At 39.5% G+C, this 24975-nt stretch overlaps 1 protein-coding gene across 2 annotated transcripts in view; it reads left to right on the top strand.

The window, feature by feature from the left end:
- Positions 1-24975, top strand: part of OSBPL11 (oxysterol binding protein like 11) — a 137350-nt gene that overhangs the window by 16169 nt on the left and 96206 nt on the right. For both annotated transcript variants that reach the window (XM_037837371.1, XM_037837364.1), the window contains exon 2: positions 20681-20749. In XM_037837371.1, the coding sequence (XP_037693299.1) occupies positions 20681-20749 (69 nt within the window). The remainder of the gene's footprint in view (positions 1-20680; positions 20750-24975) is intronic.

Below are 24975 nucleotides of genomic sequence, written 5' to 3'. Positions count from 1 at the left end.
TGCAACCTGGTTACAAAGGACCGGCAGACGCTGGCCATGTGCCTTCCCACCTGACAGAGGTGTTCCGGACACCATTGGCCTTCCTTCAGTGAAGGTATCCTCTTGCTGATGTCTTAGTTTGGACACTTTTATGGCCTTAGAACTGTAATTTTGTAACCTAATAAATCCCCTTTATGAAAGCCAATCCATTTCTGGTATTTTGCATAATGGCAGCATTAGCAAACTGGAACAAGGTTGAATGCATCAAGTGGTTTAGAAATTATTGCAGTGAGAAAGAGGGACAGTCTAAAAGAAAGTGACATTCAATTCAGTCGAAGGCCATGTAAATTTTTATTTCAGGCTATTGGATATTGATATCATCATTAAATGAAATAATTTTACTAGGGAAAAAAAGAAGTAAAGGTTCTGGGAAGCTTTACTACTTAGAATGGTAAAATCATTTGTATTTGGGTACAAAGTTTTATCTCTTAAGATGCAGTAGAACACATGCTTCCTTATCTCAGTAGAGAATGACTAATTTTGTTTGGGGCTTGCATAGGAATCTTTTGATGTTTATCAGAAGCCTTAATAATTATTTAGCATGGTGTACTATAATAATTTGGGTCTTTAAGCTTTGTACTATTTTGCATTACATAGTAGCAATAAAAACTGTGGGTGATTATAGTTGCTTTTTATTTGCATGTTATTTTATTTATGCTGTAGGGGATGTCTGAAATATATATGGAGGCTCCCTTACTAAACTGTAAGCTTCATGAGGTCAGGAGCTCAATGTAAATTGATTCCATGAACAGTCTCAAAATTTGGTATAAGTATTCTTTGTATTTTTAGTCTCCAGACACCAATTCATTAAAAGATGTTTCTGAAAGTTACATTGGTTTGTAGATTTACTGTATCTTCTCTTCCTATTTTTTGTTTAATATTCTGTATTTTTGTTTGTTGTGTGGAACTAGAAAGAGTGGAGAATATTCTTGATGTAAACTCTACTACCTTGAGGGGAGAACACCTTGTATTCTTCCCTAGCTTACCACTTTCCTCAGTACTTATCGTGCTTAATAAAATGATTTGTGTCCAGACTTTTTCAGGTTTAACTTAAAACTAAATTGCCTGATTAAATAGTCACATTAGTGTTTTGGCATTACCAGCTGGGTTTGAGGAAATTTATAGACTAATTCAGTTTGCTGGTGAAAGGAAGGATTTTCTTTTTGGTTTATTAGGAATTGTAACAAAGCATGATTTCCCACTCAACATCTCTCTATACCTGGGGTTTGGCTGCCTTTGAAGTTTACTACCATTGCTATTCCTAAGGTTAGCTGGAAGGTTCCTGGAGGGGATAAACTAAAGTTTATGGTTGCAGCTTGAAATCAGGAGTCAGAGGGATAAATGGAAAGAAAAAGGGGAAAATTTGGGGAGAAGAGGACATAAAGAGTCAAAGACAGAAAGAGAAGGAGGAAAGGAGAAATAGAAAGACGGAGAAAAGAAATGAGAATGATACTATGATGCGATGAAATGCCACCAAGAGCTGCTTCTGTAACCTGTTAACGATCCTTGATGGAAGCCTTTTCACTGTTCTCCCTGAATCTATACCCTCAATTCTGCAAAGAATAATGTCTTTATCAGGAGGATCTAAGATGGCGGCATAGAGAGGAGTGGAAGCTAAGTAGTCCCCCTGGAACAACTAAAAAAACCAGAAACAACTAGTAAATAATCCGGAATAACTGCAGGGGGACAGACGTGACCGTCTACTCATCATACACCAACCTGAATTGGGAGGAATGCCCGAGATCGCAGCATGAAATCTGTAAGTAAGAACTGCGGATCCAAATCAGGAGACCCCTCCCCCATAGCCCGAGCTACAAAGCCTCGTTGTGCCAGAGAGAAGCTTTCTCTCAGCAAGCGAATATAGCTCAGCTGAGCTCCAACTGGGGTTGTAATTAGCGAGTGTGAACTGCTCACTATGAGGTATGACTCCCCAACAAGTAGACAGAGGCTTTGGGTGATGACTGACCTTTGGAGAGCCAGAGGGTCGCCTCGGACTAGCTCTGTTCCTTTTTTGATTCAGTGGAGAAAGCCTCGGCCATTTTCTGGTCCCAGTTCTGTGACCCAGACAGGTGTGGCACAGGCAGAAAGAGACCATTGAAATGCTAATGACCTCCCTCTAAGGCGTCTGTCTTTTCTAAGAGGAAAGGGGGGAGGCCCAGCTCTACTACCTGCCTTTCGTTCAGAACTTACACCAGTCACGAATTATAGGCTAATCTTTGCATCAGGCAGAGAGCACCCCTGCACGGCACACTAGTGATGTAGCACAGCCTTCCCTCAGCAGAGGTCCTGGAGGATCACAGCTGAGAAAGGGGGCCTGCTCGGAAAACCCAGGGATGCTTCGTCAATGCCGGTGGTTTGTGGGTTAGCGACAGAGAAAATCTGGGGCAAAACCGAAATGAAGGCTTAGACTCTTGAAACAGCCTTGAATCTCTGGGAACACCTGGGAGGATTGAATGTTAAAGCGGCCCTGCCTCCCTGACCACCCAGACACACACACCACGTTCAGGGCGGACAGCTCCAACAACAAACCCAAACTGAGTTCACCAACTGAACCCCACAAAAATCATTTCCCCACACACCACAGAGACAGATTTGGGGAGAACTGACTTGAGCGGTATAGGTGACTCGCAGATGCCATCTGCTGGTTAGTTGGAGAAAGTATACACCATCATTTTGTATTTCTGAAAAATTAGATTGGTATTTTTTTTACAACTTGAAAGAACCCTATCAATCAAAGCAAATGCCAAGAGGCCAAAAACAACAGAAAATCTTAATGCATATGATAAAACCTGTTGCTGACAGGGCGGCGCAGGAATGAGACACAGACACAAAGTTAAGAATTAAGGGAGCAGGGGGCCCACTGCATCTCGTGCTAAGTGGACGATAATGCACCTTTGCTCCAGTTATTTATTTCAGAAGATCAGGGAGTATATGCTAAATGTCCTCAGGCTCGGGAAAGCCCACCAGATACCTACGTTTACATCCTGTTGCATATCAGAAGGAACAGTCTAGGTTTAGGACAATGGTAAACGTTGTCGTCATAGTCACAAGACGCATATCTTTACAGGGCGGGCCTGCACGGTGTTCTGTGCAGGCCTGTGTCTTAGCGTTCCAAGCCACCACCCTAGATATGCCTCAGGCAACATGGAAGACTCAATTTCCCACAGACGTTAATTTGTTCTCCCTCATGTAAAAACATATTTGTACATTTTATCACAATTATTGAGCACTCTAGGTTTCACTGAGTTATACAGTCCCAGTCTTTATCTTTCCTCTTTCCTTCTGGTGTCGCACATGCTCCTAACCTTCCTCTTTCAACCATACTCAGAGTCATCTTTGTTTGGTGTACTTACATTGCTGTGCTACCATCACCCAAAATTGTGTTCCAAACTTCTCTCTCCTGTCTTTTCCTATCTGTCTGTAGTGCTCCCTTTAGTGTTTCCTGTAGAGCAGGTATCTTGTTCACAAACTGTCTCATTGTCTGTCAGAGAATATTTTAAACTCTCCCTCATATTTGAAGGACAGTGTTGCTGGCTATAGAATTCTTGGTTGGCAGTTTTTCTGTTTCAGTATCTTAAATATATCACCCCACTTCCTTCTTGCCTCCATGGTTTCTACTGAGAAATCCACACATAGTCTCATGAAGCTTCCTTTGTATGTGATGGATCACTTTTCTCTTTCTGCTTTCAGGATTTTCCCTTTGTCTTTGATGTTTGATACTCTGATTATTAAGTGTCTTGGCATAGGCCTGTTCAGATCTATTCTGTTTGGGGTACGCTGCACTTCTTGGATCTGTAATTTTATGTCCTTCATAAGAGATGGGAAATTTTCATTGATTATTTCCTCTATTATTGCTTCTGCCCCTTTCCCTTCTCTTCTCCTTCTGGGACACCTATGACACATACATTTATGCACTTCATGTTGTCGTTCAATTCCCAGAGACGTTGCTCATATTTTTCCATTCTTTTCCCTATCTGTTCTTCTGTGCGAAGGATTTCAGATGCCTTGTTCTCCAGTTTCTGAGTGTTTTCTTCTGCCTCTTGAGATCTGCTGTTGTATGTCTCCCTTGTGTCTTTCATCTCTTGTGTTGTGCCTTTCATTTCCATAGATTCTGCCAGTTGTTTCTACGAACTTTGGATTTCTACCTTATGTAAGCCCAGTGTTTTCATCATACGCTTCATCTCTTTTGCCATATCTTCCCTAAACTTTTTGAATTGACTTAGCATTGGTTGTTTAAATTCCTGTATCTCAGTTGAAGTGTAAGTTTGTTCCCTTGACTGGGCCATAACTTCATTTTTCTTAGTGTAGGTTGTAGTTTTCTGTTGTCTAGGCATCTGGTTTCATTGATTACCTCAATCAGGTATTGCCATACCAGAACGGGCTGAGATCTCAGAAGGGGACAATATTCAGTATCAGTTTCTCTGAGGGTGTCTTAGAAGATTCCACCCCCTGTGAAGCCTCAAGCCGCTGTGCAGCAAGTGGTGCCTGTCAGCCTGTCGCTCCTGACAGGTATAAGGAAGTATGGCCCCCTTAGTCCTTGGTTTCTGTTTTGGCTGTTTTCCCCCAGGCTCTGGGGTCTAGTTCTGAATCAGAGGCCAGTAGTAGGGCTGGGTACCACCTTCTTCCTCTTAGGGAAGATACATCCCCTAGGGAGTGATCATCAGCATTTAAATAGGTTCTTTGTCTCTCTGACTCTGCTGTCTCCACTCTGGTCTGGGTCAGAGAACTGTGGTTTGAAAATGGCTGCTGCTTTCTCCACTGAGCCACCCAGGTTGAAAGAGAGAAAAAGAGACAGAAAGTCCCTCTTCAGGGCCAGTCCACAGTTCTCCCAGCTTCACCCACCAGTGAGAGACAGCACCTGGTCCTCTGGGCTCCCCCTCCCAGCACAGAGAAGTCCTTGGGCTCTTTAAGGTCAGCCATCACTAAAAGCCTCTGTTTGCTTGTTGGAGGTTTGTAGCTTGTATTGAGCGGTCCATGTTTGTTAATAAAAACCCCAAGTTGGAGTGAACTGATGTATATTCGCTTGTTCAGAGAGTGCTGCTCTCTGTCACAGGGAGGTTTTGCAGTTCGGGCTGCCATGGAGGGAGGGGACTCCAGGCTTGGGTCCTCAGTCTTTACTTACAGATTTTATGCTGCGATCTCAGGCATTCCTCCCAATCCAGGTTGGTGTATGATGTATGGATAGTCACGGTTGTCCCCCTGCAGTTATTGTGGATTATTTACTATTTGTTCTTGGTTGTTTATTAGTTGTTCCAGGGGCACTAACTTCAATTCCTCTCTATGCCTCCATCTTATTTCCTCTCCTTCACTTTTGAAGGACAGTTTTGCTTGATAAGGAATTCTTTGCTGGCAGTTTTTCTCTTTCAAAATCTTAAATATATTGTACCACTGTCTTCTTGCCTCCATAGTGCCTGATGAGTAGTCAGCGTTCAGTCTTAGTGCATCTTCCCTTGAATGTGGTGAATCACTTCTGTCTTCCTGCTTTCAGGATTCTCTCCTTCTCTTCACCATTTGACAGTCTGAGTAGCATGTGTCGTGGAGTAGGTCTCTTTGTATTTATTCTATTGGTAGTATGTTCAGCTTCTTTGATTTGCATATTTATGTGTTTTATAAGGGTTGGGAAATTTCCTGCAACAATCTCAAATAATCTTCTTTGCTCTTTACTCTTCTGGGACAACTATGATTTTTATATTTGTGTGCTTTGCACTGTAATCATTTCCGTGAGATCTAATTCAAATATTTCCATTTTTGTCTCCCTTTTTTCTTTTGTACATTTAAATTTGGTTGCTCGGTCCTCTGGTTTGCTTATTCTTTCTTCTGCCTCTTCTAGTCTGCTGTTTTGTGTCTCTAGTATATTTTTAAGTTGAGCTATTGTATCTTTAATTTATGAAAGATCTGCTGTTTTTCTGTTTATTCTTTCAATTCTTTATGCTCTTCTAGTTTCTTTTTGATACTCTTTATCTCTTTGAAGGTATTTAGGAGATTTGTTTGACCGTCTTTGATTATTTGTTCCAAATTCTTTGTCTCTTCTGACATTTACTTTGATCATTTGCCTTGGCCATATCTTTTTCTTCTTTTTTCTTCAGGTGTCTTGTAATTTTTTCCTAGTTTCTTAGTGTTTGATTATCTTGATAAGATTATTTTGAAAGTTTCCCTTGTTTGTGTAAGATTTTGTTACTTAAGTTTCCGTTGAAGGTCTCCTTTGGTGCTTGGTTTGTTAGCAAGTCCCAGCAAAACCAGGCCCTGGGTCTCACGCAGGGGTGCAACCCCTTTCACAAGGGTGTTAGAGGCTGGGCAGAAAAGCAGCTTGCCAGATTTCCCTTTCCCTGTCTTCCCAGCAGATGATGCTCTTGGGCCATCTACTCCCCACAACCCCACCTCTCCCCTATTGCAGCAGTGTGCTGGGCAGGTTAGAGTCCAGTTAGAGTCCAGTACCAGGCTGCTGGCCCCAGAGGGTTGCCCTTTGTGGCCAACTATTAGCTCAGGGCTAATCTGTTTCCCCCACTTTCCTGAGGGGAGGGCCTCCCTGTCTCTCCCAGGTCTGGACATGCTGGAAGCCACCGGCTCTGAGTGTGGGGAATGGGCATTGTGCACTGCAGCAAAGAATTTGCTTGTGAGTACAGTGGATCTGGTGGTTCTCAGACTCCTGCAAGGGAAGACCTTGGGTCATGGTACTGAGAGTCAACTTCACCAGCCAGCAGCTGGCTCAGGAGTCTGCTGTGTTTTGCTTGCTGGCAAGACCCAGACAAGTGCACAGCCATGGCTTCGGGTGGGGGAAGAGCACCTGGTGTTGCAATGCAGCTCCATCCCTCGCCCCTCCTCCCTGCTCATGTATGCAGCCCAGCCATGAGTGCCCTGTCCCCCATGCAGAGAGGATCCAGGCTGCGGGACCCAGAGAGTCTCCCTTGCCAGCCGTCAGATCAGCACTGCTCTATGCCCCCCTGTCCTCCTGAGGGGTGTGCTTCCCAGTCTCCCCCATATCTGGGTACCCGCAGCAGCCAGCCTCAGGGATCAGAGGTGGCCCTGAGCATTGCAGCAGGGTCTCTGCATGTGAGTATAATGAATCTGCTGCCTCCCAGGCTCTCAAGTGAAAAGACTCTAGGCTGTAGGACTTAGAAGGTTGATACCCCCAGCCAGCAGCCATAGTTGGAGTGTGCAGCTTTTTGGCTGCTTGGTCCAGCCCTTGTGCACCTGCGGGCCTCAGGGGTAGTAATGTGAGTACACTCACCCCTATTTCTCAGTCATAGTTTCCTTGCTTTTTCATCTAGCTCTTTCTTATATATTGCAGTGGTCTTTCTCTGTTCTCCTGAGCACCGTAACTGCAGCTTTGGAGAATTTCTGCCTGTTCTCTAGTTGTTTTATGGTGGAGGAGTAGGTTCTGCCTGTCCTCATTCTGTCATCTTCCCGGAAGTTCCTTTGTAACTTGCAATTTTAATGATCATAGTAAGCACTTTCCCATGTTAGAAACTCATAAACATTTTAATTGGTGCTTACTGTTCATTTACTTTCTTAGTTACTCTCCTAATGTCAGTCATTTAGGTTATTTTTTCCTTCTTCCCTTCTTTTCTCCCTTCCCCTTCCCCTTCATTTCCTCTTCCTTTTTTTTTTTTTCTTTCTTTGTTTTAATTACTATTATAAATTGTGCTGTGGACTCCATTGCACATTGTCTTTGTCTCCATTTCTAATCTTTTGTTTTAAGCCTGGATACCTAGAAGTGCAATTCTTGGGCCAAAAAACATCAGCATTTTTAAGTCTCTTGGCAGAAGAGAGGATCCCTTCCCTGACTTCTTATTTTTTGGCATAAATTAAGACAACTGGAATTATGATTTATTTTATCTGAGATTTGTTTGCGTATACAGGCAGAATTGCCTTATTATTTTATAGAAAAATTCTGCTGTTATATTCTCATTTCTTAGTTCATTCAGCAGATATTTATTGAACATATTTTATATCCCAGGCCATATACTGGGTATAAGGAATACCAGGATGAATAAGAATTGCATTGCTCTGTGTAATATCATTTTACAGCAGGAGAATTTTGAGCCTCTTTCTGTCTTTACTATATCCTTCCCATTAGGTACTTAGAACCATCTGGCCTTAAACCGCATACCTTAGGCCCTATTTCTTTGAGTCTCTCTTCAGTTACTGCCAACTGATTTTGCCCTCATAATTCCACTGAAACCCTTATCTCTTGAATGTTGAATCTAATAGAAGCTTTTTAGTGTTCACCTCTCCGTAGCATTGAACATTGTTGGCCTTACCTAAGACACTCTCTTGCTCTGGTTTCTGTTTTTCTACAACCCCCTAGTTTTCTTCCTACTACTCTCTACTGCTGGATTCTCTGCATTCCTCTTGCTCTTAAAACTTACCCTAGGGTTCCTTCCTAGACTCTGCTCCGTCTCCTGTAATTTTATAACACTTCTTGGGTGATCTCATTTACTCCCATGGCTTCAAATACCAATTATGTGCTTATATGCTGATAAGTAACAAATCTGTATCTCCAGCCCAAATCATACTACTTTATTGGACATCTCTCTGAATACGTCCCCTAAGTGCCTTAAATTCAGCATGTTAAATTGGAACAAATCATTATTTCAGTGAAGGCATTAGTGTTCTAGCTGGAAGTCTGGGTGTCGCCTTGTCTCTTTTCTTTTGTCCTTGCTCCCTCTCTCACTTCACAGCGAATCAGTCAAGTCAGTATTACAAATATTAGAATGTTCTTCCATGAATTAGAACAAATGTACACTGCTATTACAAGGTGTTAGTAATAGGGTGCTATGTGGGTAAAGATACAACTAAAGCAAACTGTGTACTGTAGTGAATATTCTTCCATCGGTTGCAAACAAACGAATAAACAATAACAACAACAAAAACAAAGGGCATTATGCTAAGTGAAAGAAACCAGACACAAAGTAGAACATCTGTTTTACTCCATTTCTATAAAATGCACATATAAATAAATTTATAGAGATGGGAAAAAAAGACAGAAAAAGATTAGTGGTTATGTAGGGTTAGAGAAGTTTAGAGGGATTGAGAGGTGACTGTTGAAGGGTATAGGGTTTTTCTTTTTGCAGCAATGAAAATGTTCTAGAATTGATTGTAATAATGAATGCATAACTCTATAAATATACCAGAAGACACTGATTATATGCTTTTGATGGAATGTATGGTATGTGAATGTCTCAAAATTGCTTGAAAAATATTAATAACATTAGATAATGGAACACAAAACATTACTATATTTTAGTATAGTGAAGTATGAAGATATGCTTTGGTTTTATTTAGTGAATGATGCTACTGAAATTGTACTCTGAAAATTTCACTGGTAGCTTTAAAGAGACATATAAATAACTTAGATATGATCAAAATGAGGATTGTCTTTAGTAATATGAGAGCATTGAGTGAATAAAGGTAAAGAAGATTATACATTTTCTTTGGTTGCTTTGTAATAAAAATGTTGTTCATCTCAGTTGTAGATGGTATACTTGAGTTTTTAAGATTCTCTCTACAGTTTACATATACATTTGAAAGATACATACAGTCCTAGAACCAGAGGAATTGGACTCTAATTGAATTATAATGTTTTTATTACATGCTAATAGCTATGAAATAACATTTATCTAGTAATGAAGTCTTGGTGTAAAGAACCTACATTGAGGGGTCGAGTCCCAAAATGGTGAATTATGAAATATCTTGGCACTTGGAGGAAATATTTAATTTAGGTTGTGCTCTGTCTCAGACCTTTTGTAGACTAATACAGACTGGTAAATAAATAACAGTATTCAGGTTATGGAGCTACAAAATGGAATGGACAAAGAACAAATAAGTTTTGAGGACAAGATTAGTTCAGGGAAACCGAGGTGTGTGGTAAGTACCTAAAACAGAAGAGTTCCTCTTTGGGGAATTATTTATGGACAGAATCCAGGAACATGAGGATACCCATGGCCACAAAGAGCAGTTTAGGCCTTAAGTCTGGGAAAGATGTCTCTCTCCACTTTTCCACCTACCAGAGGAACTGAAAGAAATAGCTTGGTTTTGTCTTGGAGGTGGAACTATAGGAAACACTATCAAAAATCTGAGTCTGGCTTTCCAAAAGAGAATCCTTTCCTCTAGATATGGGCTTTAGAAAACATTAAAATGAGAACCCAACTGGTATTATCAGTTTAACACAAAGAATAGATATATTTAATTGTGAGTACTTTGGGTTAGCATTTTAGGAGATGACAATTATTGTTTTCATGTGATTAATAACCTTATGAAACCAAAAAGATTTGAGCAGATATGGTCTCTCTCTCTCTAAGTCAAACTCTGCAGATAAACTCCCTACTTCCCCCCCGCCCCCGTACATAGGACATGACTCCAAGGGGTATATGTCTCCCTGGCAATGTGGGATATGACTCCCAGGAAATGAGTCTGGCGCTGGCATTGTGGGATTGAGAATGTCTTCTTGATCAGATGGGGGAAAAGAATTGAAACAAAATAATGTTTCAGAGGCTAAGAGACTTCAAATAGAGTCGAGAGGTAATTTTGGAGGTTACTCTTCTGCAAGCTTCAGCTAGATATTGCAGTTTGCCACAGTATGCCAAGCCCCAACCAACAGTATTCCTGAAAACCCCAAGAATACTGTAGGCTCTGTCTAAGACTCTACAAAACTTTTACTTATCAAGTTTATTTTTTTCAGAAACTTAAAGCCTCCAGATTGTTCCTATGCCAGATAAGCCCTGAAACCCTGAGGTACCAGTCTCTCCAATAACATCAACCAATTCCATTCCTCTGCCCCATGATGTTGACACCTTTTCAGCACGAAGAAGTTAGAATGGTCAATGCCCAGATATGCCTGAAGATTGAGAGACTGATCAAATGAGAGGGTGAAATTTTAATGGAGAAGTTAGGATTTAACAAATGATTATGACTGCTGACTCATTTATAGATATTTCTTTTTAGTTTCTGGTGTATTGGAGTAGCCGGAGGAAATACCTGAAAATGTTGAACTGTAATCCAGTAGCCTTGATCTTTGATAATGATTGTATAACTGTATAGCTTTGTGTTGTGACTGTGTGATTGTAAAAACCTTGGGACTAACACCCCCTTTATCCAGAGTATGGGTAGGTGAGTAATAAAATAAAACATGTATTGAAAAAAAAAAAGGACTTTTACTCAGTAAAAAAATGGAGAAAAAATAAAATACCATATACTCAGTCATGGGATCAGTTCTTTATTTTCAGTTTGATTCTTATTTTCAAGCTTCTTGAAGAAATGAGATTGGAGAAGAACCAAACATTAACTTTATTCCCAATGTCCTATTCACTTTCCAGTAATAGCTACTAGAATCTTCCAGTCAAATTGGTCATTTTGTTTGTCTGAGACAGTGTTTTTAACTTCAGCTCTTTTCATTTATCATTCAGATCAATCTAAATGTTTTTTGAACTTTATTCCATTGGTTGTGTGCCAGTTTTGCCTTTGACATGTTGTAAAAGTGACACACTGTTTCCTGGGTGCTGGTTAGCTGAAAGTTTACCAAATATGCCTTGTGATGTATGGACAGTAGAGAAAATATATGTTTCATTTCCAATGGCATTTTACAGTGTAAAGTTCAAAGTTCACAGTAAGTGAGTTTAAAAGGAATTCTTAATGTAAATTACAAAGTAAAAAAAAAATGAAGTTCATATGTGAAAAAGGTAGGTTAGGGTAAGTTTAGCTTTATTATCTTTTCATAAATGAAAGGACCCTTAAAATATTGGAAAAGAAGTAATAATGAGGTATTTCATTTTTTTTTTTTTTTTTTTTTTTTTTTTTTAAAACAACACAGATTTATCATTGTATCAATCTGGAGGTCAGAAGTCCAAAATCAGTCTTTTTGGGTAAAGTCAGGATGTAGGCAGGACTAGTTCCTTCCAGAGGCTCTTGGGGAAAACCCACTTCCTTGCCTTTTCCAGCTTCTACAGGGCTCCTGCAATCCTTGGCTTGTGTATCCTTCCTCCATCTTCAAATCCAGTAACATAGCATCGCCCAGTCTCTCTCTCTCTGCTTCTATCATCACGTCACCTTCTCTGTCTTTGGCCCTCCTGCCTCTCTCTCTTTTTTTTTTTTTTTTTTTTTTTTTTTTTTTTTTTTAAATCATTTTATTGAGATATATTCACATACCACGCAGTCATACAAAACAAATTGTACTTTCGATTGTTTACAGTACCATTACATAGTTGTACATTCATCACCTAAATCAATCCCTGACACCTTCATTAGCACACACACAAAAATAACAAGAATAATAATTAGAGTGAAAAAGAGCAATTGAAGTAAAAAAGAACACTGGGTACCTTTGTCTGTCTGTTTCCCTCCCCTACTTTTCTACACATCCATCCATAAACTAGACAAAGTGGAGTTTGGTCCTTATGGCTTTCCCAATCCCATTGTCACCCCTCATAAGCTACATTTTTATACAACTGTCTTCGAGATTCATGGGTTCTGGGTTGTAGTTTGATAGTTTCAGGTATCCACCACCAGCTACCCCAATTCTTTAGAACCTAAAAAGGGTTGTCTAAAGTGTGCATAAGAGTGCCCACCAGAGTGACCTCTCGGCTCCTTTTGGAATCTCTCTGCCACTGAAGCTTATTTCATTTCCTTTCACATCCCCCTTTTGGTCAAGAAGATGTTCTCCGTCCCACGGTGCCAGGTCTACATTCCTCCCTGGGAGTCATATTCCACGTTGCCAGGGAGATTCACTTCCCTGGGTGTCTGATCCCACGTAGGGGGGAGGGCAGTGATTTCACCTTTCAAGTTGGCTTAGCCAGAGAGAGAGGGCCACATCTGAGCAACAAAGAGGCATTCAGGAGGAGACTCTTAGGCACAAATACAGGGAGGCCTAGCCTCTCCTTTGCAGCAACCGTCTTCCCAAGGGTAAAACTTATGGTAGAGGGCTCAACCCATCAAACCACCAGTCCCCTATGTCTGTGGTCATGTTAGCAACCATGGAGGTGGGGTAGGCGAATACCCCTGCATTCTCCACAGGCTCCTCAAGGGGGCACTACATCTTTTTTTTTTTCTTTTTCCCCTTGTTTGTCTTTTTTCTTTTTTTTTTTTTTTTTTTTTTTTTAAATTTCCCTTCTTTTTTCAAATCACCTGTATGAAAAAAAAAGTTAAAAAGAAAACAAACATACAATAAAAGAGCATTTCAAAGAGACCATGGCAAGGGAGTAAGAAAAAGACAACTAACCTAAGATAACTGCTTAACTTCCAACATGTTCCTACTTTACCCCAAGAAAGTTACATAATATAGCAACATTTCAGTGAACTTGTTCCTACTACAACCATCAGAAATTAACAGACCATAGTCATTTCTGGGCATCCCCAGAACGTTAAATAGCTTATCTGTTCTTCCTGGATTATTGTTCCCCCTTCCTTAATTGCTCTCTACTGCTAGTTCCCCTACATTCTACATTATAAACCATTTGTTTTACATTTTTAAAAGTTCACATTAGTGGTAGCATATAATATTTCTCTTTTTGTGCCTGGCTTATTTCGCTCAGCATTATGTCTTCAAGGTTCATCCATGTTGTCATATGTTTCACCAGATCGTTCCTTCTTACTGCCGCGTAGTATTCCATCGTGTGTATATACCACATTTTATTTATCCACTCATCTGTTGAAGGACATTTGGGTTGTTTCCATCTCTTGGCAATTGTGAATAATGCTGCTATGAACATTGGCGTGCAGATATCTGTTCGTGTCACTGCTTTCCGATCTTCTGGGTATATACCGAGGAGTGCAATCGCTGGATCGAATGGTAGCTCTATATCTAGTTTTCTAAGGAACTGCCAGACTGACTTCCAGAGTGGCTGAACCATTATACAGTCCCACCAACAATGAATAAGAGTTCCAATTTCTCCACATCCCCTCCAGCATTTGTAGTTTCCTGTTTGTTTAATGGCAGCCATTCTAACCGGTGTTAGATGGTATCTCATTGTGGTCTTAATTTGCATCTCTCTAATAGCTAGTGAAGCTGAACATTTTTTCATGTGTTTCTTGGTCATTTGTATTTCCTCTTCAGAGAACTGTCTTTTCATATCTTTTGCCCATTTTATAATTGGGCTGGCTGTACTATTGTCATTGAGTTGTAGGATTTCTTTGTATATGCAAGATATCAGTCTTTTGTCAGATACATGGTTTCCAAAAATTTTTTCCCATTGAGTTGGCTGCCTCTTTACCTTTTTGAGAAATTCCTTTGAGGTGCAGAAACTTCTAAGCTTGAGGAGTTCCCATTTATCTATTTTGTCTTTTGTTGCTTGTGCTTTGGGTGTAAAGTCTAGGAAGTGGCCTCCTAATACAAGGTCTTGAAGATGTTTTCCTACATTATCTTCTAGGAGTTTTATGGTACTTTCTTTTATATTGAGATCTTTGGTCCATTTTGAGTTAATTTTTGTGTAGGGGGTGAGGTAGGGGTCCTCTTTCATTCTTTTGGATATGGATATCCAACTCTCCCAGCCCCATTTGTTGAAAAGACCATTATGGCTCAGTTCGGTGACTTTGGGGGCCTTATCAAAGATCAGTCGGCCATAGATCTGAGGGTCTATCTCTGAATTCTCAATTCGATTCCATTGATCTATATGTCTATCTTTGTGCCAGTACCATGCTGTCTTGGCAACTGTGGCTTTATAATAAGCTTCAAAGTCAGGGAGTGTAAGTCCTCCCACTTCGTTTTTCTTTTTTAGAGTGTCTTTAGCAATTCGAGGCATCTTCCCTTTCCAAATAAATTTGATAACTAGCTTTTCCAAGTCTGCAAAGTAGGTTGTTGGAATTTTGATTGGGATTGCATTGAATCTGTAGATGAGTTTGGGTAGAATTGACATCTTAATGACATTTAGCCTTCCTATCCATGAACATGGAATATTTTTCCATCTTTTAAGGTCCCCTTCTATTTCTTTTAGTAGAGTTATGTAGTTTTCTTTGTATAGGTCTTTTACATCTTTGGTTAAGTTGATTCCTAGGTACTTGATTTTTTTAGTTGCTATTGAAAATGGTATCTTTTTCTTGAGTGTCTCTTCAGTTTGTTCATTTCTAGCATATAGAAACATTACTGACTTATGTGCATTAACCTTGTATCCCACTACTTTGCTAAATTTGTTTATTAGCTCTAGTAGGTGTATCGTTGATTTCTCAGGGTTTTCTAGATATAAGATCATATCATCTGCAAACAATGACAGTTTTACTTCTTCTTTTCCAATTTGGATGCCTTTTATTTCTTTGTCTTGCCGGATTGCCCTGGCTAGCACTTCCAGCACAATGTTGAATAACAGTGGTGACAGCGGGCATCCTTGTCTTGTTCCTGATCTTAGAGGGAAGGCTTTCAGTCTCTCACCATTGAGTACTATGCTGGCTGTGGGTTTTTCATATATGCTCTTTATCATGTTGAGGAAGTTTCCTTCAATTCCTACCTTTTGAAGTGTTTTTATCAAAAAGGGATGTTGGATTTTGTCAAATGCTTTTTCAGCATCTATTGAGATGATCAATTGATTTTTCCCTTTCGAGTTTTTAATGTGTTGTAATACATTGATTGTTTTTCTGATGTTGAACCATCCTTGCATGCCTGGAATGAACCCCACTTGGTCATGGTGTATGATTTTTTTAATGTGTCTTTGGATTCGATTTGCAAGTATTTTGTTGAGGATTTTTGCATCTATATTCATTAGGGAGATTGGCCGGTAGTTTTCCTTTTTTGTAGCATCTTTGCCTGGTTTTGGTATTAGATTGATGTTAGCTTCATAAAATGAGTTAGGTAGTGTTCCATTTTTTTCAATGTTTTGAAAGAGTTTGAGTAAGATTGGTGTCAGTTCTTTCTGGAAAGTTTGGTAGAATTCCCCTGTGAAGCCATCTGGCCCTGGGCATTTATTTGTGGGAAGATTTTTGATGACTGATTGGATCTCTTTGCTTGTGATGGGTTGGTTGAGGTCTTCTATTTCTTCTCTGGTCAGTCTAGGTTGTTCATATGTTTCCAGGAAATTGTCCATTTCTTCTACATTATCCAGTTTGTTGCCATACAGTTGTTCATAATATCCTCTTATAATTTTTTTAATTTCTTCAGGATCTGCAGTTATGTCACCTTTTTCATTCATTATTTTGTTTATATGGGTCTTCTCTCTTTTTGATTTTGTCAGTCTAGCTAGGGGCTTGTCAATCTTGTTGATCTTCTCAAAGAACCAACTTTTGGTGATATTTATCCTTTCTATTGTTTTTTTGTTCTCTATGTCATTTATTTCTGCTTTAATCCTTGTTATTTCTTTTCTTGTACTTGGTTTAGGATTGGTTTGCTGTTCATTTTCTAGCTTCTTCAGTTGATCCATTAGTTCTTTGATTTTGGCTCTTTCTTCCTTTTTAATACATGCGTTTAGTGCTATAAATTTCCCCCTTAGCACTGCTTTTGCTGCATCCCATAGGTTTTGGTATGTTGTGTTCTCATTTTCATTCGTCTCTATATATTTAGCAATTTCTCTTGCTATTTCTTCTTTAACCCACTGATTGTTTAGGAGTGTGTTGTTTAACCTCCAGGTATTTGTGAATTTTCTAAGTCTCTGATGGTTATTGACTTCTAATTGTATTCCATTGTGGTCAGAGAATGTGCTTTGAATGATTTCAATCTTTTTAAATTTATTGAGGCTTGTTTTATGTCCCAGCATATGATCTATTCTGGAGAAAGTTCCGTGAGCACTAGAAAAGTATGTGTATCCTGTTGATTTGGGATGTAATGTCCTGTAGATGTCTGTTAAATCTAATTCATTTATCAGATTGTTTAGGTTTTCAATTTCCTTATTGGTCTTCTGTCTGGTTGATCTATCTATAGGAGAGAGTGATGTGTTGAAGTCTCCCACAATTATTGTGGAAACATCAATTGCTTCCTTTAGTTTTGCCAATGTTTCTCTCATGTATTTTGTGGCACCTTGATTGGGTGCATAGACATTTACGATTGTTATTTCTTCTTGCTGAATTGCCCCTTTTATTAGTATGTAGTGGCCTTCTTTGTCTCTCAAAACATCCCTGCATTTGAAGTCTATTTTATCTGAGATTAATATTGCTACACCTGCTTTCTTTTGGCTGTGGCTTGCATGAAATATTTTTTTCCATCCTTTCACTTTCAATTTCTTTGTGTCCCTGTGTCTAAGATGAGTCTCTTGTATGCAACATATTGATGGTTCATTTTTTTGATCCATTCTGCGAATCTATATCTTTTAATTGGGGATTTTAATCCATTTACATTCAACGTTAAAACCGTGAAGGCATTTCTTGAATCGGCCATCTTATCCTTTGGATTATGTTTGCCATATTTTTCCCTCTCTCTATTAATATCCTTTATTGTACCCATACCGAATCTCTTTAGTACTGAACCTTTCTCCAAGTCTCTCTGTCCTGTCTTTGTTTCTCTGTCTGTAGGGCTCCCTTTAGTATCTCCAGTAGGGCAGGTCTCTTGTTAGCAAATTCTCTCAGCATTTCTTTGTCTGTGAAAAATTTAAGCTCTCCCTCAAATTTGAAGGAGAGCTTTGCTGGATAAAGTATTCTTGGCTGGAAATTCCTCTCTCTCAGAATTTTAAATATATCGTGCCATTGCCTTCTTGCCTCCATGGTGGCTGCTGAGTAGTCACTACTTAGTCTTATGCTGTTTCCTTTGTATGTGGTGAATTGCTTTTCTCTTGCTGCTTTCAGAACTTGCTCCTTCTCTTCTATGTTTGACAGTGTGATCAGTATATGTCTCGGAGTGGGTTTTTTTGGATTTATTCTATTTGGAGTTCGCTGAGCATTTATGATTTGTGTATTTATGTTGTTTAGAAGATTTGGGAAGTTTTCCCCAACAATTTCTTTGAATACTCTTCCTAGACCTTTACCCTTTTCTTCCCCTTCTGGGACACCAATGAGTCTTATATTCGGACGTTTCATATTATCTATCATATCCCTGAGGTCCATTTCGAGTTTTTCAATTTTTTTCCCCATTCTTTCTTTTATGCTTTCATTTTCCATTCTGTCATCTTCCAGGTCACTGATTCGTTGTTCAACTTCCTCTAGTCTTGTACTATGAGTGTCCAGAATCTTTTTAATTTGGTCAACAGTTTCTTTAATTTCCATAAGATCATCCATTTTTTTATTTAGTCTTGCAATGTCTTCTTTATGCTCTTCTAGGGTCTTCTTGATTTCCTTCATATCCCGTACTAGGGTCTCATTGTTCATCTTTAGTTCTTTGAGTAGCTGCTCTAGGTGTGTCTCTTCTGGTCTTTTGATTTGGGTGCTTGGGCTTGGGTTATCCATATCGTCTGGTTTTTTCATATGCTTTATAATTTTCTGTTGTTTTTGGCCTCGTGGCATTTGCTGTCCTTGATAGGGTTCTTTTAGGGTTTGTAGACCAGTTGAAGTCCTTATCTCTAATTTATCAGATCTACAGCTTCGTGGAGTACACTTTCTCTAACTAACCAGCAGGTGGCGTCCACGAGCCACCTGTTCTCCACAAGCCAGATCTCCCCTGCTTAGCCTTTTTGGTGAGTGGGGGAGTGAGTCTTGTGGGGCCCAATTGGTGTCCCAAGCTTGCGTGTGTAGTTGGTGTTGCCTGCCCTGTATGTGGGGCGTGTTTCTGGGCAGTCGGGGAGGGGGGGTGGCCCTAACAATCAAATCTCCCTGATGATCCTAGAGTTTTAAAGCTACTGCAATAGTCTAATCCTTCAGTTCAGTCCTGCCACAGTTTGTCTCTGCCACTGACCCACAAGTCTTTGGTATTGGCGTATGGCTCCTGAGACTTGCAAGTGGGCCCCTCTTCCAGGCTGTGCACCCCGGGTCCTCTGTTGAGGGATGACTGTGCTATGTCACAGGTGAGTGCTGTCCCCCCAGGGCAGTTCTGGGCTGCTGGGCTGTGTTGGGAGGCTCCCAGTCTGCTCAAATGATGGCTGAATGGGGCTCTGTTAATTCACACTGCTCCCCCTTCCCAGCTCTGGGACATTCAGCTGAGGTTGCAGGGAAGGCTAATGTCCACGCCCAGTTTTGTGGTGTGTGCCTGTTATTTGAAGCACTTCCGTCACACTGGGTTGTCTGGGGCAGCTCTGGGCTATGGGGCTGGCGATGGGCAGGAGTGTTTCCTGTCCACCAGGATGGTGGCTGTGAGCGGACACCCCCCTTTTCTTGGGAAGTTGTGTTGTTTAGTGAATTTTCTCAGCCACTGGATTATTGCCTTTTGTCTCCGAGCTCTCTTAGTTCTGCTCTTGACTTGACGTGCCCAAATTTCAATTCTTTGAAGCTTTCTGTATTGAGCTTCTTAGAGTAATTGTTTTAGAAAAAGCAAAAAGGATTTAAAAAAAAAAAAAAAAAAAAAAAAACGGCCCTCCTCAGAGATCTAATGGGTTATTGAAATGCTAATAGACAAAGCAACCGGGGCCATTAAGGAAAGGTGCCCTGGGCAGAGAGATCAGCCTTGCTTCGGGATTTGCATATGCGCCTCAAGGCCTGATCTCCGCCCTTCCCCTTTCTGTGTTCACCAGAACTCCAAAAATCCTCTGCTTTTACTTTGGAGCTTCTCGTGTTGTTTTCCTTCTATGCCCGTCTCCTCTCTGCTGGGCTGGCTGCTCTCAGAGTCTCTGGTGTCTGGCCTCAGTCTATCTATGGTTGGAGTTTGAATCAGTAGAATGAGTTTCCGATGAGAGCAGCCACTGCAATTCTCCCTTCTCCTTCCTGGAGCTGACAGCCCCTCCTCCCCCGGGACTGAGCCTGGCAGGGAGGGGCGCGGGTCCCCTGGCCGCAAAAACTTACAGATTTCGGTGATCTCAGCAGTTCCACGTTTTCATGAGTGTTGTATGAAGTATGCCCAAAGACAGATTGCTCTGTGGTGTCCAGTCCACGCAGTTCCTGGCTTTTTACCTACTTTCCTGGAGGAGTAACTAAAACATACAGCTCACCAGTCTGCCATCTTGCCCCGCCTCCGAGGTATTTCATTTTATATGAGCTACTGTAATATAACAGGACATACCTGTAATTAAAGAAAAAGGGAGCAAGGAGTAAAGAAACTCAATGGTAGTAAGGTTAATGATACAGGTCCCAGATAAACTCTTTCCCTGGCTAAGACTTGTAGTGGGTCCTTTGCCTCATGCCTGTCTGAAGTGAGGGTGTGGTAGTGAGATATTACACTCTCATTAAAAACAGGATCGACATTTTAGAGGCCAAGGATATCAGATACACCTTGTGTATACCACCAGGTGGGGAGGCACCATTTGATCTACAGACCTTTTTAAAATATTTTCTGGAACCAGAAAACTGGATTTCATTGTTTCAATATTGAATAAGTTATAACATTTATTATCTATAATACTTATAGAATATTTGTTTTATATTTATATAATTTTATATTTAGATAATATGTTTTTATTTGGAGTATTTATAATATAATAATTTATATTGGAATTCACTTATTTTGAAGATATCTGGTAAAATCAAATCCTGTGGCTATGAAATTTGAAGGATTAAATGCCTCTTTTATGTGTTAACCTATAAATTTTAACTTCTGAAGAGAATTTGAGCTATTTATAGAAAATAAACCTGTGTCTACAGCTATTTTCAAAACTGTATAGTTACCTTCCTGGGATTTCACTGACTTTGGTTCTTTCTGTTCTTTTTGAAACAGTGATCACATGGAAAATGTGTATGGCTATTTAATGAAGTACACCAACCTTGTCACTGGGTGGCAGTACAGGTAAATGATTATTTTATGTCATGTAGCTTTCTCCTAAAAGACCAGAAAAGTGGGACTGATAATTTTGTATTCTGATATTAGTTCATTATAAACATGACCGGGGAGCCTTTTATGGGAGACTTGTTGAGTCCTTCACATTTTCTGAAAGTTGGGTGGCTTTCTTCTTGAAAGAAGGAGTTGACATCTGCTCAAATGGCAAACTTCAAGTGCCTCAGAAGTTACTACCATATTATATTAGACTTATAATCACTCGTTTGTCTGCCTTGGAGTTTTTATACTTGGAGAGGTTTGGCTCTTAGGTGGAAAGAAATAGGGGTTTGCACATGGGAAGCACATTAGTGTTAGGTGCCTGTTTTGTGTCAGATACTCAAAGCTTCTCTGTGACCTTGGAGAGGTTGAATAACCAATCCAAGGTCACACAGGCAGTCATTAGCAAAGGCAGCTATTTCAAATACTTTATAGAATTGGTAGTTGTGGGGTAGGTGGGATTAAACTATTTCTTTAAGTGATAAAACAGGAATTTGAATCCCGATAGTTCTGACTCCAAAGTCTGCGTTTCTTCCATGTTATCATGCTGCTTCTAATTCATATATCATTTGGCCATGATAGAATAACAGCACCTGGATTTACTTTCCTACCTTAAACAACTGGAAAGTGGGACATGGCCTATGAAAGAATGGTATCAGACACTTGAAAGAATAATAGAAGCATGGATTTAAAATGTAATTTTTTTTAAAAGGGAAGACAATTTGGAAGTAACTTTAGGGAATTCAAATAGGGATGACCTGGAGGAACTTGGAGGTCTTAAGGGAGGGTAAGGCTCAATATGAAAACTCAGAAGGGAATCATTCCTAGTGAGGTGAAAAGGGCAATTCTCCCGAGTTCTTGTCTTTTATAAAAAAGCAGAGTCAAGAAAGCCTTTTCCTTGTGCATTTTACCACCTCAATTTTTATGCAGATTTTTGAAGGCTTATGCATTTGAATGATATACAGAATGTTAATTAAAAATTTTTTTTCACCTTGCTCTTATCACTATTTGTTTTCTTTCTTAAAAAGGAAATAGGTTAGCTTTTCTCCCTCAATGTTCAACAACTTTACATAGCATGATTGAGAAAGTCTTGCAAATGGAGCAGAGTAAAGAAGTCCAAAAAATAAACCCATTCATATAGGATTTAGTGTATGTTAAAGATGGCATTTCAGGTCAGTGGCAACTTGAGATAGGAAGAAGGGGCAGGTGTTTATACCATTGCATGGAGGCGGCTTCCAAAAAGATTCATTGAGCCACTGGTTGCTTGGGGGGTTAGCGTAACAGATCCAAGAGAACTCTTTAGTATAGGCAGGGGCCATTGCCTCTGCTGACTTGCCCTCTCCAGCTCTGTAAGAGGCCAGTTTTAGCAACACCAGAAAGAATGGGGGTGAGCACAACCTGTCCCTGTTGGCTGCTGAGTATACGGAGCCCTTTACCAATTTGCCCCATTAGAGAGGTCTCAGCTTGTCAACCTGATTGCTGCAGTCCCAACTTTGCAAAAAGTTTGTCTCCTCCCTTTTCTGTCAGTCTAGTTGGTGGTCTTGTGGCACCGCATAGGTTTACTGGGTCCTCAGCATGTATCAGGTAGATTGAATGATCAAAGGGGGAAAAGAAAGATAAAGACCATTTTGAATGGCCCTAGGCTTGATTGCTTAGTCTCCTTGGCTCCTTAGCTATTTTTGTCTGTGTGGTGCAGATGAAGCTTGTAACGAAAGCATTGTGCCTGTGCCAGATACTCAGGAAGGTTCTTTCCCTGCAATCCATTTCTGTTTTGACTAAGGACAACTTAGAGCAGCTTGGAGAAATCCAGCATGAGCACACTCTATAAAGAAATGCTAACTCTAGAATGTACTGCCCTAGGAAAGTACCCAATATCAAAGACCCCCTCCTGAACTGCTTTCCTCTACTTTCAACTCTTAATTCCTGAAGGTGAGATTTCCTTACTGTGTGGCTTAGAAGTTCTGCACACACGGCATTAAAGCCCTGGGCTGGTGCAAACAAAGCACATGGTTGCCTTTCCATCCAAAATCTTCACTGAAGTTTATTTTTGTCATCATGAGATATACTGAGAATATTTTTAAAACTAAATGTTTTTTAAACTAAGGAGTAGTCATCTTCCTAAATTGACAATCTTTGGTATTTTAAATTTACAGAAATAAATAATTCTGCCAGTATCTGTACTTGAAGATTTTGGGTGGATTTTCTGCATGTAAAGACTAATGCTTAGGTGTTCCTGTCACACTTTGCGTTTGTTTCTACATTACTTGGGCTTGTTGGTTAGGCCAACTGCTAAAAAATGCCTAGATTAAGAATCTAGTACCCTTTTGGACTATATATCTTTGTTAAGTTTTCTTACTCTGTGGATTGTCTCTCTATCTCTAGTCCACACATCTTGTGAAATACCTGTTCATAGAAGATCAGGGGAGAATGTTTGGATTAATCTGTGCCTACTGAAAAATAGCCAGAGTGCTCTGTTAATGCCAGCAGGTCTATAGTGTCATCCTGTTATTGGGAAGATAACAGTTATTGGCTCATATGTATCATTTACCAATCTCTCCTCAGCATAACTCTCTATGTATCTAGGTGAATGCCTTTCATGTTGTAAATTTGTGGTAATGCTTTTGGGATAAGAAACCTCTATGTATAGCAAGTTTGAGATTTCCAGACATGTTATACTCTAAATTTTCTTTGCATTGACTAATTTTAAGAGACCAGTCATTTTACTTTGCTTTTTTGAAATGAATTCTGTTTATTTCTTGGGACAGTGGGAAGAGATTATGTTCTTTCTTTCTTTCAACAGATTTATTGAGTTATAGGTCACGTACCATACAATTCACACATTTAAAAAGTACGATTCAGTGGTTATATTCAAAAGATTTCTTGTTGACATGAAACAGGCACCTTCAGGTTTTTTGACTTTTTTTTTTTTAGAAGATTCACATGGGCATTTTATTAAGGAGAGGTCGGTCATATTTTAGAAATTTAAGATGGTGTCAATGGCTGTCTTATTTTAATTCAAATAATCTCTTCTTTGGAAAACAAAATGATAAACAATCCTATTAAAAATGAACAAACATGTGACAGGCAGTTAACTAAGAACTAAACACATGGCCAGTAAACACATGAAAAATGTTTAACCCTACTAATAATTAATGAAGTGAAAGTATAAAAACTCAAAAAATTTTTAAATTATTTTCTAATCAAAATATATGAACATAATTTTTAAAAATCAGAAGCATGCTAAAAGATTTATGATAAAAGCAGTAGTCCTTTGCTTTCCCTTCCTGTTTCTCAAGCAGCCACTTTCAAGTTCTTTAACTTGTTTCTTGTCAATTCTTTTTCTTTCCCTGAATAAAAAGCTGACTCCATTCTTCCCCTGATGCAGTTTGATACAAGGTTAAGTTAATATCTTCAGGAACTGGAACTGAATCAAGTTGTCTACTAGTTTCTATTATAGAACATGTTAAGATGTAGAAAGCCAAGTTGTTCAAAACTCAAACATTATGATTTTTTTTTTATTAAATTCAGTTTTATTGAAATACATTCACACACCATACAATCATCCATGGTATACAATCCACTGTCCACGGTATGATAACATAGTTATGCATTCATCACCACAATCTATCTCTGAACATTTTCCTTACATCAGAAAGAACCAGAACAAGAATAAAAAACAAAAATGAAAAAAGAACACCCAAATCATCCCCCCATCCCACCCCATTTGTCCTTTAGTTTTTATCCCCATTTTTCTACTCATCCATACACTAGATAAAGGGGGTGTGATCCACAAGGTCTTCACCATCACACTGTCACCCCTTGTAATCTACATTATTGTATAATTGTCTTCAGGAGTCCAGACTGCTGGGTTGGAGTTTGGTAGTTTCAGGTATTTACTTCTAGATATTCCAATACATTAAAGCCTAAGAGGTGTTATCTATATAGTGCATAAGAATGTCCACCAGAGTGACCTCTCGACTCCATTTCAAACATTAATTTTTAAACATGAACTTTTTTTGACTTTTTTTTTTTTAAGAGGAAAGATATACTGCTTACTCAAATTGGGATCTAAATTAATATATTTCCTGCAGTAGTTAATCTAAAACCAAATCAGAACATCAAATTCTCCTTCAAAGTGTATCGGTATTTCATCATTTAGTTTCGAGTTCCTTATGTTTCTTCATCTCCAGTTGCAGCTT

This window comes from Choloepus didactylus, chromosome 1 (genome assembly GCF_015220235.1).
Source record: "Choloepus didactylus isolate mChoDid1 chromosome 1, mChoDid1.pri, whole genome shotgun sequence".
Taxonomy (NCBI): domain Eukaryota; kingdom Metazoa; phylum Chordata; class Mammalia; order Pilosa; family Megalonychidae; genus Choloepus; species Choloepus didactylus.
Note: the sequence above shows the minus strand (reverse complement) of the source record. Positions and strands in the feature narration are given on the sequence as shown.